Raw genomic sequence first — 13,421 nt, 5'->3', positions numbered from 1 at the left:
TAGAGACCAACCCCGATATAGGGGCATACAAATGGACTATATCACATATTTTTCGTCTTTCGTCACATATTTTCGTGAGCAGCACCTGAGCTGCCACGCGCAACTCGTATAGGCCTACCTGATCATCGCCCTCGCGCAGGAAAGTATACTGCCCTTTGAGATGGATGTTAAATAAAATGTTTTAATGATGTTAAAATGTTCGCTTAAATATTCATAGGATAGCAGACCCTGATTGGGTTCATATTTAATTTGTTATTCAATTTTGGTTTACCACTCTTGGACGGTTGGCTGCATTGTGATGTGAAAATCCACGAATGCATATAAATTGTGTCTTACTGGCGAGATATAATGGATTGAAACATTTATGCAAATAAAGTTTATTTAAAATAAATCTGATTGAAGTCAACAAGTTAAAGCTCAAATGATTGCAGAGATGTGTTGACATGAAACATGACATGACATGACATGACATGAGAGATGGATTCGCATGTGCCGCAATGGAGAGCATAATCCATTTTTATTTAGAATTGAGCAGGGCATTGCATGTGATTTATTTGAGACACACTCGGCTAACTCACTCAGCCACGCATTATCCCCGCTGGGTTTTCCCGCCAGCATCAGCCACTGGCGGAATTCCTTTTTGTGTTTGTGAACGTATCTTGTATCTTCTGAAAAAATCGTGGGTTGTTTGTTTATACTCTTCTCATGGGATTATTATTATTATTTTCTTTCCTTTTCTTTTTAGGCTACCTTTTCATCTCCTTCTTCTGTAGCTAAACAGACCAGCCCCCATAAAGGGGCATACAAATTGGCGATATAACATTTCACATATCACAACTATTAAAAAGCGCGTATGCAGTTGTAGGTTGAACGCAGACCCACACATTTCCCGGGACATTTTAGACCGCGATGTACGTTCATGGAAGCAAGATCAAAAATAAAACTGCGTAAATAATGTATTTAAATAAAATGTTATATAAACTACGCGCTTATGGGCTTTAACGTTTTGTTTGTATGAGAATTAAGAGCATAAACCAATGCCTAATAATTGAATACATGTATTCAATTCAAATTGGGTCCAATGTTTATTATTAAATTAATAGTAGCTTCATTACTAAGGCTGTACTGAGGGGATTTGTATTTATTATTTCCCAGTAACTAATGTAATGTAATTCATGTAATTAACCTTTATTGGTAGTATTCATAGGCACAGCAAGGCTGTATCCATGATTCATAACCATGACAATCACTGTTTGTGTAGTGATTGTGAACACTACACAATCACTACACTCCCAACACAAACGCTTTACTGTTTGTGTAGTGTTCAACAACACAGTAGTGTCGTTGAACCGTATTGTTGTTGAACACCCCCCTACTGGAAGCGGATGTGCTTTCATTCTTCTGTTATTGTTGTGAACCAACATGTGTCGACTTTGTATGTGAAATAGTATTTGACAACTACCCGTAATCGTTATGTAGGTGACGGTAAACCTTTAATTCACTTCAATTAGTTTTTAATATGACTAACATATTTCAATGGCTACATGTTGTTAGCTACCTTAGCATGTGTGTAGCCCTGGTGGGATAGCTACAATACCGCTACACTGTCCACCTGGATTTATAACGCAAGGGTAACCGAATGAACAGTCGCTACGATAACGTTTGAAAACAGCTCTAATAAGGAGGATGCCTCTATTGTCTTGCGTGGTTTTCTATAGCAACATGATTACCATTGATGATAAATGAGTTGTTGGATGGCTAATGGGTTAGCCAAGCTACTTTAGCCGCTACCAGAAGATGCGCTCTTTTCCTAAACGGCGCTACGACCCAATAGTGTGATCTCGGTTTTTGACATGTTAGATAACTTTGTCGTTTTAGTGTCACGAGTACTACTAAAAAATACATTTTTCAATACCAGTTTTTTCTTTCTTCCTTATTTTAGGCCGATTAAGCTTCACTCATGATGAACTTTGACAGTCTTGACCAAGGGATGGGCGACTACTCGCCCACCCTCCATGGGTCCTTGGACACCGGGATGGAGCCTTCGATGGACCCTCGGATCTCTCAGAATATGATGCAAGGCGTGGAGCTGGACTCAGAGGGGCTGCCCGTCGCAGTGCCCGACTCTGTGCATCTTTTAGAGGGCATGTTCTCTGAGTTGCACAGTGTGGCTGCAGAAGTTGGCATCCCAGTTACTGCAACTCATTTTGATCTACAAGAGGAGATGCTTTGGATGGGAAATCACAGAGTAAGATACTCAGCTGACTTTAGGAGACATGTTTGAATATATTAACCCATTAAAAGTGCTAGTACGTTAATAAACCATTTATTAATGGCTTTAATTCAGTTATAAGCATTACTTAACAGTTAATCAACAGTTTACTAATGGTCAAGTTATAATTTACTGATGGTTATTGGTAACTACAGTAATCGTGTTCAGGTTAACCCTCACCCAAACCCTTATACTAACTGCATAACTAATGTTAATGAATGGTTAGTTCATGAACTCTTATCTTAAAGTGTTACCAATGTTATTTATAAATGTATGTATCACTCACTTACTCAACTGTTATATTTGTTTAGGGTCATGCCAGTTCCTTTTTCGGGCCTACGATGGGCCGATATTCGTCTTTCCAAGTGCACTCGACGGATGACATCCGCCAAATCCATAGCTTAGAAACAGGCGTGCTCTTCCTGTCCAAGACCAATCTCAAATGTTGTACCCGCGGCGGCTTTGTCATGTTTGATTACCCGTAAGAAACCAAGACTTTTCCAAATCCAACCAAATCCAGACTTTTCTTTTGCAATAGCCCCTTTTGAAATGATGTTAAACATGGTTTGCTTCCACCAGGATGGACGAAGGAGCAGATATGCACAGCCTCCTCATGACGGACACCAACACTCTGATCATGGGAGGACTGCACAACTATATTGTAGAGTTTGACTTGAATACTGTTCAAGAGACTCAGAAGGTGATTCCATCGGCGTTGTGGACAGTGTTGACACATCGATTCCCAGCTTACTTTGAAAGTTACATTGTGTGTGTGTGTGTGTGCGTGTGTGCTTTCATTGGCAGGTTACAGTGGAGATGCCTGGAGTGGCAATCATGCGGCAGTCCAGTCGCTTCTTCTTCTGTGGTCACACGTCTGGGAAGGTGAGTGTGAACTGGTTCCTTCTCCTCAGAGAGCGTAGAAGTCCGTACGCAAGCCTCGCTTCACACTCCCCCCCCCCCCCCCCCGCCCAGGTGACCCTGCGAGACATGCGCACCTTCAAGACGGAGCACGAGTTCGACGCCTTCTCGGGCAGCCTGTCCGACTTTGATGTCCACGGGAACCTGCTGGCGGCGTGTGGCTTCTCCAGCCGGGGGATGAACGGGCTGGCGTGCGACCGCTTCCTCATGGTGTACGACCTCCGCATGATGCGGGCCGTCACCCCGCTGCAGGTCCACGTGGACCCGCTGTTCCTGCGCTTCATCCCCACCTACACCTCACGGCTGGCCATCATCTCACAGTCAGGTGAGGGAGGGAGGGAGGGAGGGAGAGAGGGGGAGGGAGGGGGAGGGAGGGAGGGAAAGGGGGAGAAAGAGGGGGAGAGGGAGAGAGAGAGATCAAGAGAGGGGGAGAGGGGGAGGGAGGGAGGGAGAGGGAGAGAGTAGTGCAGTGCAGTGCATGGTCTGTCTGTCCGTTAGCCTGTGAAAGTCAGTTACTCTGTTAGTTAAAATGACCTTGTCGTCTGTAAGCCATCTAAACATCTTGTTAACTAGTCTCTTGGTTAGTCAGTCCTTTAGCAAGGCTGTATCCTAAATGCATGGATCCACTTCTTCTCCCACCACCAGGCCAGTGCCAGTTCTGTGAGCCCACTGGGCTCGCCAACGTGGCGGACGTCTTCCACGTGAACACGGGCGGCCAGCTGCTCATGAGCTTCGACGTGTCGTCCAGCAAACAGGCCCTGGCCTTCGGGGACTCTGGGGGGGGCGTGCACCTGTGGTCGGACGCGCCCGAGGTGTCCTACAACGACTACTCCCGCGAAACGGAGTTTGCCCATCCCTGCCTCGTGGACTCGTTGCCCCAGCTGGACTGGAACCATGACCTGCTGCCCCTGTCCCTCATCCCCACGCCCCTGACCAGCACGGAGCAGCTGCTGTCCGACTGGCCCACCCCCATGGTCACCCCCAAGCCCAGGTCAGGCACCGACCGTCTCGCTGGCCCCCGCAATGATTTCTGTTGGAGCGTTGGTGACAACCCTTGTGTCGGATGATACGACTCATGTGTCCTAAAGATACAGACTGGACGTTTATATTCAATGTAGCTTATATTCAGACGTTTATAGACTATGAAGCTTGTATTCAAGAGCAATAGGTTTTTTATGTCTTTATTCTACTGTAAAGACTAACATAAGCTCTCCTATGGACGTCTTCTACAGGCGAGCGCCTGCTGTCGACCCAGAGATCCTACGAACAATGAAAACCGTCGGTTTCATCGGCTATGCAGCCAATCAACGCACCCGTCCTCGCAACCAGGCATGTCCCAGACCCTCCACTCGTATGTTTGATACGGAGCAAAGGGAAACTCAAGGGTTAGGCTCATAACGACAATGTGTTTCTGGTGTTTCGTTTTTCCTAGGTACCGTACAAGATTAAAGAAGTGGAGCTGGACTATGATAACTACAATCAGGTGCCTGAATCCCCCATCGGCCGAGAGGAAGAGCCACACCTTTACATGGTGCCCAAAAAGTACAGAAAGGTTAGACTCAACAAGGACTTTCCCTTTGTCATCCTTTAGGAGACTCTGTCATCTGTTTTGCTTCTAACACGTTTCACCGGGTCCTGCCCAACAGGTGACCATCAAATACTCCAAACTCGGACTGGAGGACTTTGACTTCAAGCACTACAACAGAACGCTGTTTGCGGGCCTGGAGCCTCACATTCCCAATGCATACTGTAACTGCATGATACAGGTAATGACTTCCTGTTGTGAAACATTGTTCCCCTCTTCTGGACAATGTTTCCTTTTCTCTGGCAGTATCAGCGCTGTGTTTGCTGACGGCTGTACCGTGGACGCGCTAGGTGCTGTACTTCCTGGAGCCCATCCGCTGCCTGGTGCAGAACCACCTCTGCCAGAAGGAGTTCTGCCTGGCCTGTGAGCTCGGCTTCCTCTTCCACATGCTGGACCTGTCCCGCGGTGACCCGTGTCAGGTAGACCCCCCCCCCCCCCCACACAACCGAGACCAACCGTGTCTTTATGCTCGCATACGACAAAAGCGCAGGGAGAAGAACTTCCTCAAGGAGTAGAAGACCGTGGCCTCGGTGGCTCACTGGGCAGAGCGCGTACCGTTAAGGCTCCGTCCTGCTCTAAGGGACACCGGGTTTGATTCCTGCCCGTGGTCCTTTGCTGCATGTCCTCCCCTCTATCTCCCAAACCTTCCTGTCTACCTCACTCTAGCATAAAGCATCAACATGCAAAAATAAAATCTTAAAAAAAAAAAGAAAGAAAGGAAGACATCAACAATCATCAATCATCAATCAACAGTCATCACATAGGTGACCCAGATGTAGGATGCGTCCAAAGCCAAAAAAAAAAAAAGCCAAAAGCCATTCTTCCCCTTGCCTCGCTCTCTCACGCAGGCCAGCAACTTCCTGCGAGCCTTCCGCACCATCCCCGAGGCCTCGGCGCTGGGGCTGATCCTGGCCGACTCTGACGAGCAGACGGGCAAGGCCCGGCTGGGCCGCCTCATCCAGAGCTGGAACCGCTTCATCCTCACCCAGCTGCACCAGGAGACCCAGGAGCAGGAGGGCCCGCAGGCCTACCGAGGGGCCAGCAGCAGGTTGGCACGGCAACCACCGTCCCCAGATCAGCTCTGTCTGACGCCCCCACGCTCCCAGCGACTCCCGCGGCACACGGTGCAACGGTTCACGGCTGGTCCGCTCCCACGTACCTGGGTCAAGTGTCTGGCTGCAATTTGGTCAAAAGGATCACGGTTCTTTGTCGGCTAATTTTGTTTATTCCAAGTACCTCAGCGTCTAGAATACAGCGCTAGAAGGCCTCACAAACAGACGCTTCTGCTGCGGAAGAAGCCACAGCAGCTGGAGCCCTTTCACGGCGGCGCTGACCCCCTCCGTCTCTTGTGTCTCAGCGCTGTGGGCTCGTCGGGGGAGTCTGTGATTGGCCGGCTGTTTGGCTGCGAGGTGGAGAACAGCAGCCTGTGTCGCTGTGGCAAGGAGACGGTGCGCACCTCCCTCACGCTGCTCTTCACCATGCACTACCCGGAGCACAACCCCCACGGTGAGCCCCCCCCCCCACCGGACCTGCAGCCCCCCCCCCGTCCCCGTCCGGGTCGCTGCCCAACGGAAATGGAGCTTTGTATCCCAGGACGTTTAATTTGAATACGGCAATCTCTTTTCAGCCTTGTTGGTCAGACACATGCATGCAGCGAGAGATGACGTCTGGCTCTAGACCTCCCTGGGTGGGGTGGGGCGGGGAAGGGGGGGGGGTGGCGGTACGAGCGCTCTCTCTTGGGCTGAGGGCAGCAGAGTGCTGAGGCTGTTGTTCCTGTTTTGTTTTCCCCGGCAGAAAAAGCGGTGAAGGAGCATGACTTTGTGGAGATCCTGAAGAAGAGCATCTGTCTGGAGCAGAGCACGCAGGCCTGGTGTGAGAACTGTGAGAAGTACCAGCCCACGGTAGGTTCCCCCGGTGGGGGGGAACAGCCACTGAGTCATCAAAGGACAAACAAAAGGGGTGACCAACGGCGGTGTCGTAATGTGGCATTCAGATATTATCTCACTTCCTTAACGCGATGCAACGTGTGTGATGTCATGTGTTAAAGGTGAAACGGGTAGTGCCAATGGAATGTGTCTTTGGGCCGTCAGGATTTGGTTAATATGAGGAAGAGGAGGTGGATGTCATGTGATGGCATGTGGATGTTATTGGTTTTGCTTTCCCCGTAGAAGAAAAAAAGCAAAACCAAGATCCAATCATTTATTTATTTTTCATACTTCATGACTCAAGCGGTGAAAATAAGACACGAGCGTCACCGTCTTTGGTTTGGGTCGGTCTCCCCGCTACAGGTGCAGACGCGCAACATCCGCTGCCTCCCGGACGTGCTGGTCATCAACTGTGAGGTGAACAGCACCAAGGAGGCCGAGTTCTGGAGGGTGCAGGCCGAGGTGAGTGGGAGACGGGCCGGGGCCCGCGGGTCACGGCCGCGACGCCGCCACCCGTCTGCACACGCGCTCGCCGGTCGTTGTTCTCACAGCACGCCTGTCTGCGTTTCTAGCGAAGTAAAGTCTAAACATAGTCGAACATAGTCATAGTCTATCCGTCACGCGTCTAGGTGGACACGCACACCTGCGATGTCGGAAGGGGCAGACTTCCAAAACGGCCTGTAACGTCTCTAATCCCGCTCACACCTGGCGGCGCGTCACGGGACCTTTTAATAGAATTCCCGTAGTCCTCTGTCCCGCCGGAAGGGAGCCGCTAGCGGGTGGTTGGTGCGGCCTGCCGTTCCTCGGTGCGCTGCTGAGAGCGGCGGTTCCCCCGCGCGGCGCCAGTAACGCTGCTCCTCTCTCCTGCCCACCAGTACGCCTTCAACAAAGCCAAGCAGAAGGAGGCGGCGGAGCCCCCCAAGCCCAAGGAGCCCGAGCCGCTGCCCACCGAGTGGTGCCACGAGTAAACGCCCTCGTCCGCCTACACCTGTTGAATCCCCCCCCCCCCCCCCCCCGGCCCCTCTCTGTGCACACTCTGAGCGGGAACTCTTTTCTCTCCAGCGGCGAGGACATGCGCGGCGGCGAGGGCATCACCTTCAACACGCGGGCCGAGGACCTGCACCACGTGTGGATCCCGCTCACCATGAAGATGACCATCAGCAAGACCCAGGGCCTGGAGATCTGCAGCTGGCCCGAGGCAGAGGAGGTGAGGGGCTGGGGGAGGGCTGAGGAGGTGAGGAGGTGAGGAGGTGAGGGCTGAGGAGGTGAGGGCAGAGGAGGTGAGGAGGTGAGGAGGTGAGGAGGTGAGGGGCTGGGGGAGGGCTGAGGAGGTGAGGAGGTGAGGGGCTGGGGGAGGGCTGAGGAGGTGAGGGGGTGAGGAGGTGAGGGCTGAGGAGGTGAGGGCAGAGGAGGTGAGGAGGTGAGGAGGTGAGGAGGTGAGGGCTGAGGAGGTGAGGGCTGAGGAGGTGAGGAGGTGAGGGCTGAGGAGGTGAGGAGGTGAGGGCTGAGGAGGTGAGGGGGTGAGGAGGTGAGGGGCTGGGGGAGGGCTGAGGAGGTGAGGGGGTGAGGAGGTGAGGGCAGAGGAGGTGAGGGCTGAGGAGGTGAGGAGGTGAGGAGGTGAGGGCAGAGGAGGTGAGGAGGTGAGGGCAGAGGAGGTGAGGAGGTGAGGGCTGAGGGCTGAAACAATCAGGAGGCGTGTTGGTAGTCTCTGAGGCTCTCTTTGATTGAGGACCAGGCATTCGCTGCTGATGGGTTCAGGAATGCAAGTGGTGCATTTCAGGCCATGGTCATATGTGTCGTTTTAGTTTAGTTTGTTTTGCGGCGGCTCAGAGATAACCCCTTTTGGGTTCTGAGGTCATTTGACGTTATTTATGACAATACAAATTATAAATCAATGGAAACGATAACTAAATGATTTCATATAACAATGAACTCAAACCCAATCAAGTAGAACCCCTTAGGTTACTTCTCCAACGGTCGGTCCTTCACTGCAAAAAACATTCCAGTCAACAAGGAGGAAGCACGTTTTCAAACCGACGGTCGATGGATTGGCAGAAATGCTCCTAATCCTTCCCAAACGCGCGGATGCATGAAGGCGTTCCCCGACACTCCAAACTACAAGAGAGAGCGATGATAAAGAAGGCCTCCTCTCAGTGTGGTGAGGGCAGAGGCCTTCCCTCCTGTAACGCCTCGGTGTCCCCCCCCCCCCCCCCAGCTGAGCACCGCCGAGGAGGAGGAGGGAGCCTCCCTGTTCGACCTGGTGGTCACCGTGCCCCACCTGCTGGACGCCCGCACGGGGGGCAACCTGGTGGCCCACATCAAGGTGGGGGAGACCTACCACGTGAGGAAAGAGGTGAGTCTCACCACGAGCCCCGCGCGGGCCAGACGGACGGAGACCTCCAACGTAGAGGAGGCCGATCACCGCACGCGTGTGTGTGACGGTGTGTCCGGCCTCACCTGACGTCCTCGTGTTCTGTCCTTTGCAGGGGGTCACTCACCAGCAGTGGTACCTGTTCAACGACTTCCTCATCGAGCCCGTAGACAAGGTCCGTATTCTGGGCACGTACGGAACGGATGCTCCCGTTTTTTTTTTATTTTTTTTTTTAAGTGTTTTATTTAAGAAGTTTCTAAGGAACAGTTTGTTTTCTGACAGACGGAAGCGGCCCAGTTCGATGTGAACTGGAAGGTGCCGGCCATTTTGTACTACGCCAAGAGGAACTACCACTCCAAGTACGACCTCCGCAGTAAGTCTGGGCTTTATATTCATCGCGCTATGAACGGCGTTCTCTTCATGTCCCGGAGGAGGGGGGTTTTGCGGGGCTGCTCCTGACGACGGGGCCTCCTGCTCTCTCTCTCCGGCCCCAGTTAAGAACCCCATCGAGGCCAGCGTCCTGCTGACCGAGGCCTCGCTGGCCCGCAAGCAGAGGAAGAGCCACGCCACCTTCATCCCCCTGATGGTCAGCGAGATGCCCCAGGCCGGGGACCTGGTGGGGCTGGACGCTGAGTTCGTCACGCTCAACCAGGTGAGTCCGCCATGGAGGAGCAGGGCTCCAGACTCACCTTTACACTGGGGCCAGGGGCCACTCCCCTTTACACTGGGGCCAGGGGCCACTCCCCTTTACACTGGGGCCAGGGGCCACTCCCCTTTACACTGGGGCCAGGGGCCACTCCCCTTTACACTGGGGCCAGGGGCCACTCCCCTTTACACTGGGGCCAGGGGCCACTCCCCTTTACACTGGGGCCAGGGGCCACTCACCTTTACACTGGGGGCCAGGGGCCACCCACCTTTCACTTAGTGGGGGAAGCACATTATTTGGTCGAACAAAAACTGGGTGATTGCATCTATGCTTTTCACCGGTATTTTATATGAAATAACTATAATTTTTAATTGAATAAAGTGCAACAATTGATCACAACCAATCAAGCATGTTCACTGAACATTGCTGCACGACGTTGTTACACATTTGCGTTGAGTGGCTATCGTTCTGTGTCAACAGGAAGAGGCGGAGCTTCGCAGCGACGGCACCAAGTCCACCATCAAGCCCAGCCAGATGTCTGTGGCCAGGATCACTTGTGTGCGCGGCCAGGGGGCCAACGAGGGGGTGCCCTTCATCGACGACTACATCTCCACCCAGGAGCAGGTACGTCAGGAGGCCGGCTGGATGCCACACACACACATTTACATCTGTCTTTACATGTTTCTGAAGTAGTAGCTCAGTGATCTTGACTGTGTAAAAACGTGTGCTTTCACGCTTCCTCGTCGAAGGTGGTCGACTACCTGACCCAGTACTCGGGCATCAAACCGGGCGACCTGGACGCCAAGATCTCCTCCAAACACCTGACCACGCTCAAGTCCACCTACCTGAAGCTGCGGTTCCTCATCGACACCGGAGTGCGCTTCGTGGGCCACGGGCTGCAGAAGGACTTCCGCGTCATCAACCTACTGGTACGCAGTGGTGCATGTTGTGTTGAAGCCCGTGTGTCTGGGCTCATGTTGTGTTGAAGCTTGTGTGTCTGGGCTCATGTTGTGTTGAAGCCCGTGTGTCTGGGCTCATGTTGTGTTGAGATAACGTGCGTTATATTTCTATATTTTGCGGTGCCTACTTGTTTACAACTAGTTGTGGTTATAAAAGGTGATGTGCACGTTTAGAACTTGCGTTCTAATAACTTTGTTGTGACAGTAATATGCAACCGTATCACTCCGACCACCCATGGTTCTCTTTGCGTGTTTCCTGCCCAGGTTCTGAAGGACCAGGTGGTGGACACGGTCTACCTGTTCCACATGCCCCGCAAGAGGATGATCTCCCTCCGCTTCCTCGCCTGGTACTTCCTGGGTAGGTCGGCGCGTTGGTTCCTCCACCAGCCTGTTCCTCCAGTTTAATCGTTAGCCGTTGTGTCCCGGAGCTGGAATGCCGTGAGTCACCCCCCCGGGTCCCCTGTCCCCCCCCCCCCCAGACCTCAACATCCAGGGGGAGACCCACGACAGCATAGAGGACGCCCGCACCGCCCTGCAGCTCTACAGGAAGTACCTGGAGCTGAGCCACGGCGGCGGGACGGACGAAGTGAGGAAGGCGCTGAAGGGGCTCTACGAGAAGGGCCGCAAGATGGACTGGAAGGTGCCGGAGGCGGACGCCGGCGACGGTCGAGGTAGCCCGAAAAGTACGACGTGATGTTGAGGTTTCGCCCCGGGGAGACGAGGCCCTGGAGGAATGTGATCAGGTCAGATGAGATCTGCGGAATGCGGGCTAGCCGACGTTGATTGACGGCCCCGTCTCTTGTCCCCCCCCACCAGGCGGTGGCGTGTTTCCGTCGGTGATGTCGCTGTGAGGAGCAGGCGACTTCCGCTAGAAGACGTCACGGAGGGCGAGGAGGATTTAGCAGACCAATGTAAATATATTCTCCTGTGCGTTGTACACTTTTGTTTCTGGTGCTCGTACCGTGCAGGTGAAACTATTTGACATATCAAGGACCGAGAACCTTTGACATCTCAGTTGGGACTTTTTTTCGTTGAATTAAGTCTATATTGAACATGAGCAAAGTGGATAAAATACCAATGTTTTTTTTGTATGTAAATAAAGTTGCTTTGATGACTTTGAAATAGTATTGTGATAATTCAGGGCTATTTCAATTGAAAAGATTAGCTAGTTTGTTCATATTTAAGGTTGAATAACACATTTTACTCAAAGCAATGCAACACATCCAACTATAGGAGTCTGTATGTCTCAACTTGACACTCTGCGGATGTATTGGTGAGGACTAAAGGAAGTGCAGTGTCAGTTGTGAAGCTGCCAATAAAGTTTTAAAAAGGCACTACACTAGTTTAGCCAAACATCCATAATGGCAATCGCATCTTTGTTTACCAAACAACTCCCTCTAGTGGTCATAGTTGGTATTATGCACATTATATTAAATAGATCAAAGCCTCGAGTAAGTCCGGCCATATAGTTAGTTTTTAACCCTATATTTCCCCCATGGGTCATCTAATGTTTATATTATGTTTATATTAATTCGGGAGAATTTCAGGCACACTAGAGGCCTTCAAGTCTAGACATAATCCAAAGGGGTCTGTGTGCCAAGACAGACCGTATATCAAGCCTCTGTCACTACCACAAGGCCAGTCTCAAATCACCTATTGAGCACATTTTAGTGGGGATCGCTTTTAAGTTAGCGGGACTTGGGCAGCCTAGTGGCTGCCCATTTTCCCCCGCTAGAAAATGGGTGACCTAGTTAGCAAACCTCAAATTAACATCTGGTTAGGTGCCAAGATATTTGGCTAGTGTCTTGATGCAACGGATCCACTCCAGCAGACTGAAGGAATATATTACCCACTTGTTCTGACAAATCGCAGTCAAGAGAGCAAAAGGCCACTCACACACGAGACAAACTCCACAGAATGAATGTATTGCAAACCTTTTTTTATTCATAGTAAATGAAAAGTGTGCCATTCAGTGAGTGACAGAGAGAAGGTCAGGGGTCGTTATGGGACAGGCAGGATGTCTTTGGTCCATACTTGGTGACAGGAGGGGGGGGGGGGTGTTAATGAGAGGAAGACAAGGCACTTTAGTTTCAGTTTGACAGTATAGAAGAAAAGTGAAAAAAGGACATAACATGTACACTGGAAGGCTGCATGGATGAAAACTTCCACACAGAAAATAAAATATTCTAATATGATTACATCCAAAAAATGTTCCATGTAGGCGAGTAAACATGTATACAGCTAAATACACAAGGGAGAGATCTGGAAAAAGATAGAATGGGAATAGGTGTTACTCGAGAGCGTCTGCACGGGGGAAAAGCTTGACAAGAATTGGATTCTGTGAAGACCAAAGACAACTCCTTGGAAAGGCAGTAACTCGGGAAATAGGGTGATGTCATTTCTTTGGCGATAACGTAATATTCCTACATTTTGAAATGAAAATAAAAAAAAGGAAACATGTTCGCTCAGCCGAACATGTGCGAGAGAAAGAGAAATGGAGTTGCCTATGAACATGCATCTTGCCCTCGAATATATAACGACTCCCAGCGCTGCTCCTATGCTCCAATGGCAAAACATTCTTAACTGCTTAAAGCAACAAACTCAACAATCACCTGTAAAACACGGGCTGTCCTGTGGTACAGATACGGGCAGCGTCTACATGTTTCAGATCTATAACACTTCAGTCAAATAACGTAATCTTATCTACGCAAGCAGAGCAGCCATATGACAAATCTGGCGTACACT

At 51.1% G+C, this 13,421-nt stretch overlaps 1 protein-coding gene across 4 annotated transcripts; it reads left to right on the top strand.

The window, feature by feature from the left end:
- The first annotated feature begins 1,382 nt into the window (after nucleotides 1-1,382).
- Nucleotides 1,383-11,770, top strand: pan2 (poly(A) specific ribonuclease subunit PAN2). 4 transcript variants are annotated; one of them, XM_084479149.1, is made up of 26 exons: nucleotides 1,383-1,475; nucleotides 1,943-2,248; nucleotides 2,584-2,753; nucleotides 2,852-2,972; nucleotides 3,077-3,154; nucleotides 3,245-3,515; nucleotides 3,836-4,181; nucleotides 4,423-4,519; nucleotides 4,623-4,742; nucleotides 4,837-4,956; nucleotides 5,066-5,194; nucleotides 5,624-5,823; nucleotides 6,133-6,281; nucleotides 6,570-6,676; nucleotides 7,064-7,162; nucleotides 7,576-7,664; nucleotides 7,763-7,907; nucleotides 8,916-9,053; nucleotides 9,187-9,246; nucleotides 9,354-9,444; nucleotides 9,566-9,723; nucleotides 10,198-10,341; nucleotides 10,467-10,646; nucleotides 10,941-11,034; nucleotides 11,156-11,347; nucleotides 11,493-11,770. In XM_084479149.1, exons 2-26 carry the CDS (start codon nucleotides 1,961-1,963, stop codon nucleotides 11,525-11,527), a joined length of 3,621 nt encoding a protein of 1,206 aa, XP_084335275.1. In that variant the 5' UTR covers nucleotides 1,383-1,475; nucleotides 1,943-1,960; the 3' UTR covers nucleotides 11,528-11,770. The 4 variants fall into 4 exon arrangements, with proteins under 4 accessions (XP_084335275.1, XP_084335272.1, XP_084335273.1 ...); XM_084479146.1 differs by having other exon boundaries at nucleotides 11,156-11,359; XM_084479147.1 differs by having other exon boundaries at nucleotides 1,446-1,479; nucleotides 11,156-11,359.
- The last annotated feature ends 1,651 nt before the right edge of the window (nucleotides 11,771-13,421 follow it).

The sequence above is a fragment of the Micromesistius poutassou genome, assembly GCF_964030765.1.
Source record: "Micromesistius poutassou genome assembly, chromosome: 15".
NCBI lineage: Eukaryota > Metazoa > Chordata > Actinopteri > Gadiformes > Gadidae > Micromesistius > Micromesistius poutassou.
This window is presented reverse-complemented; position numbering and strand designations above follow the sequence as displayed.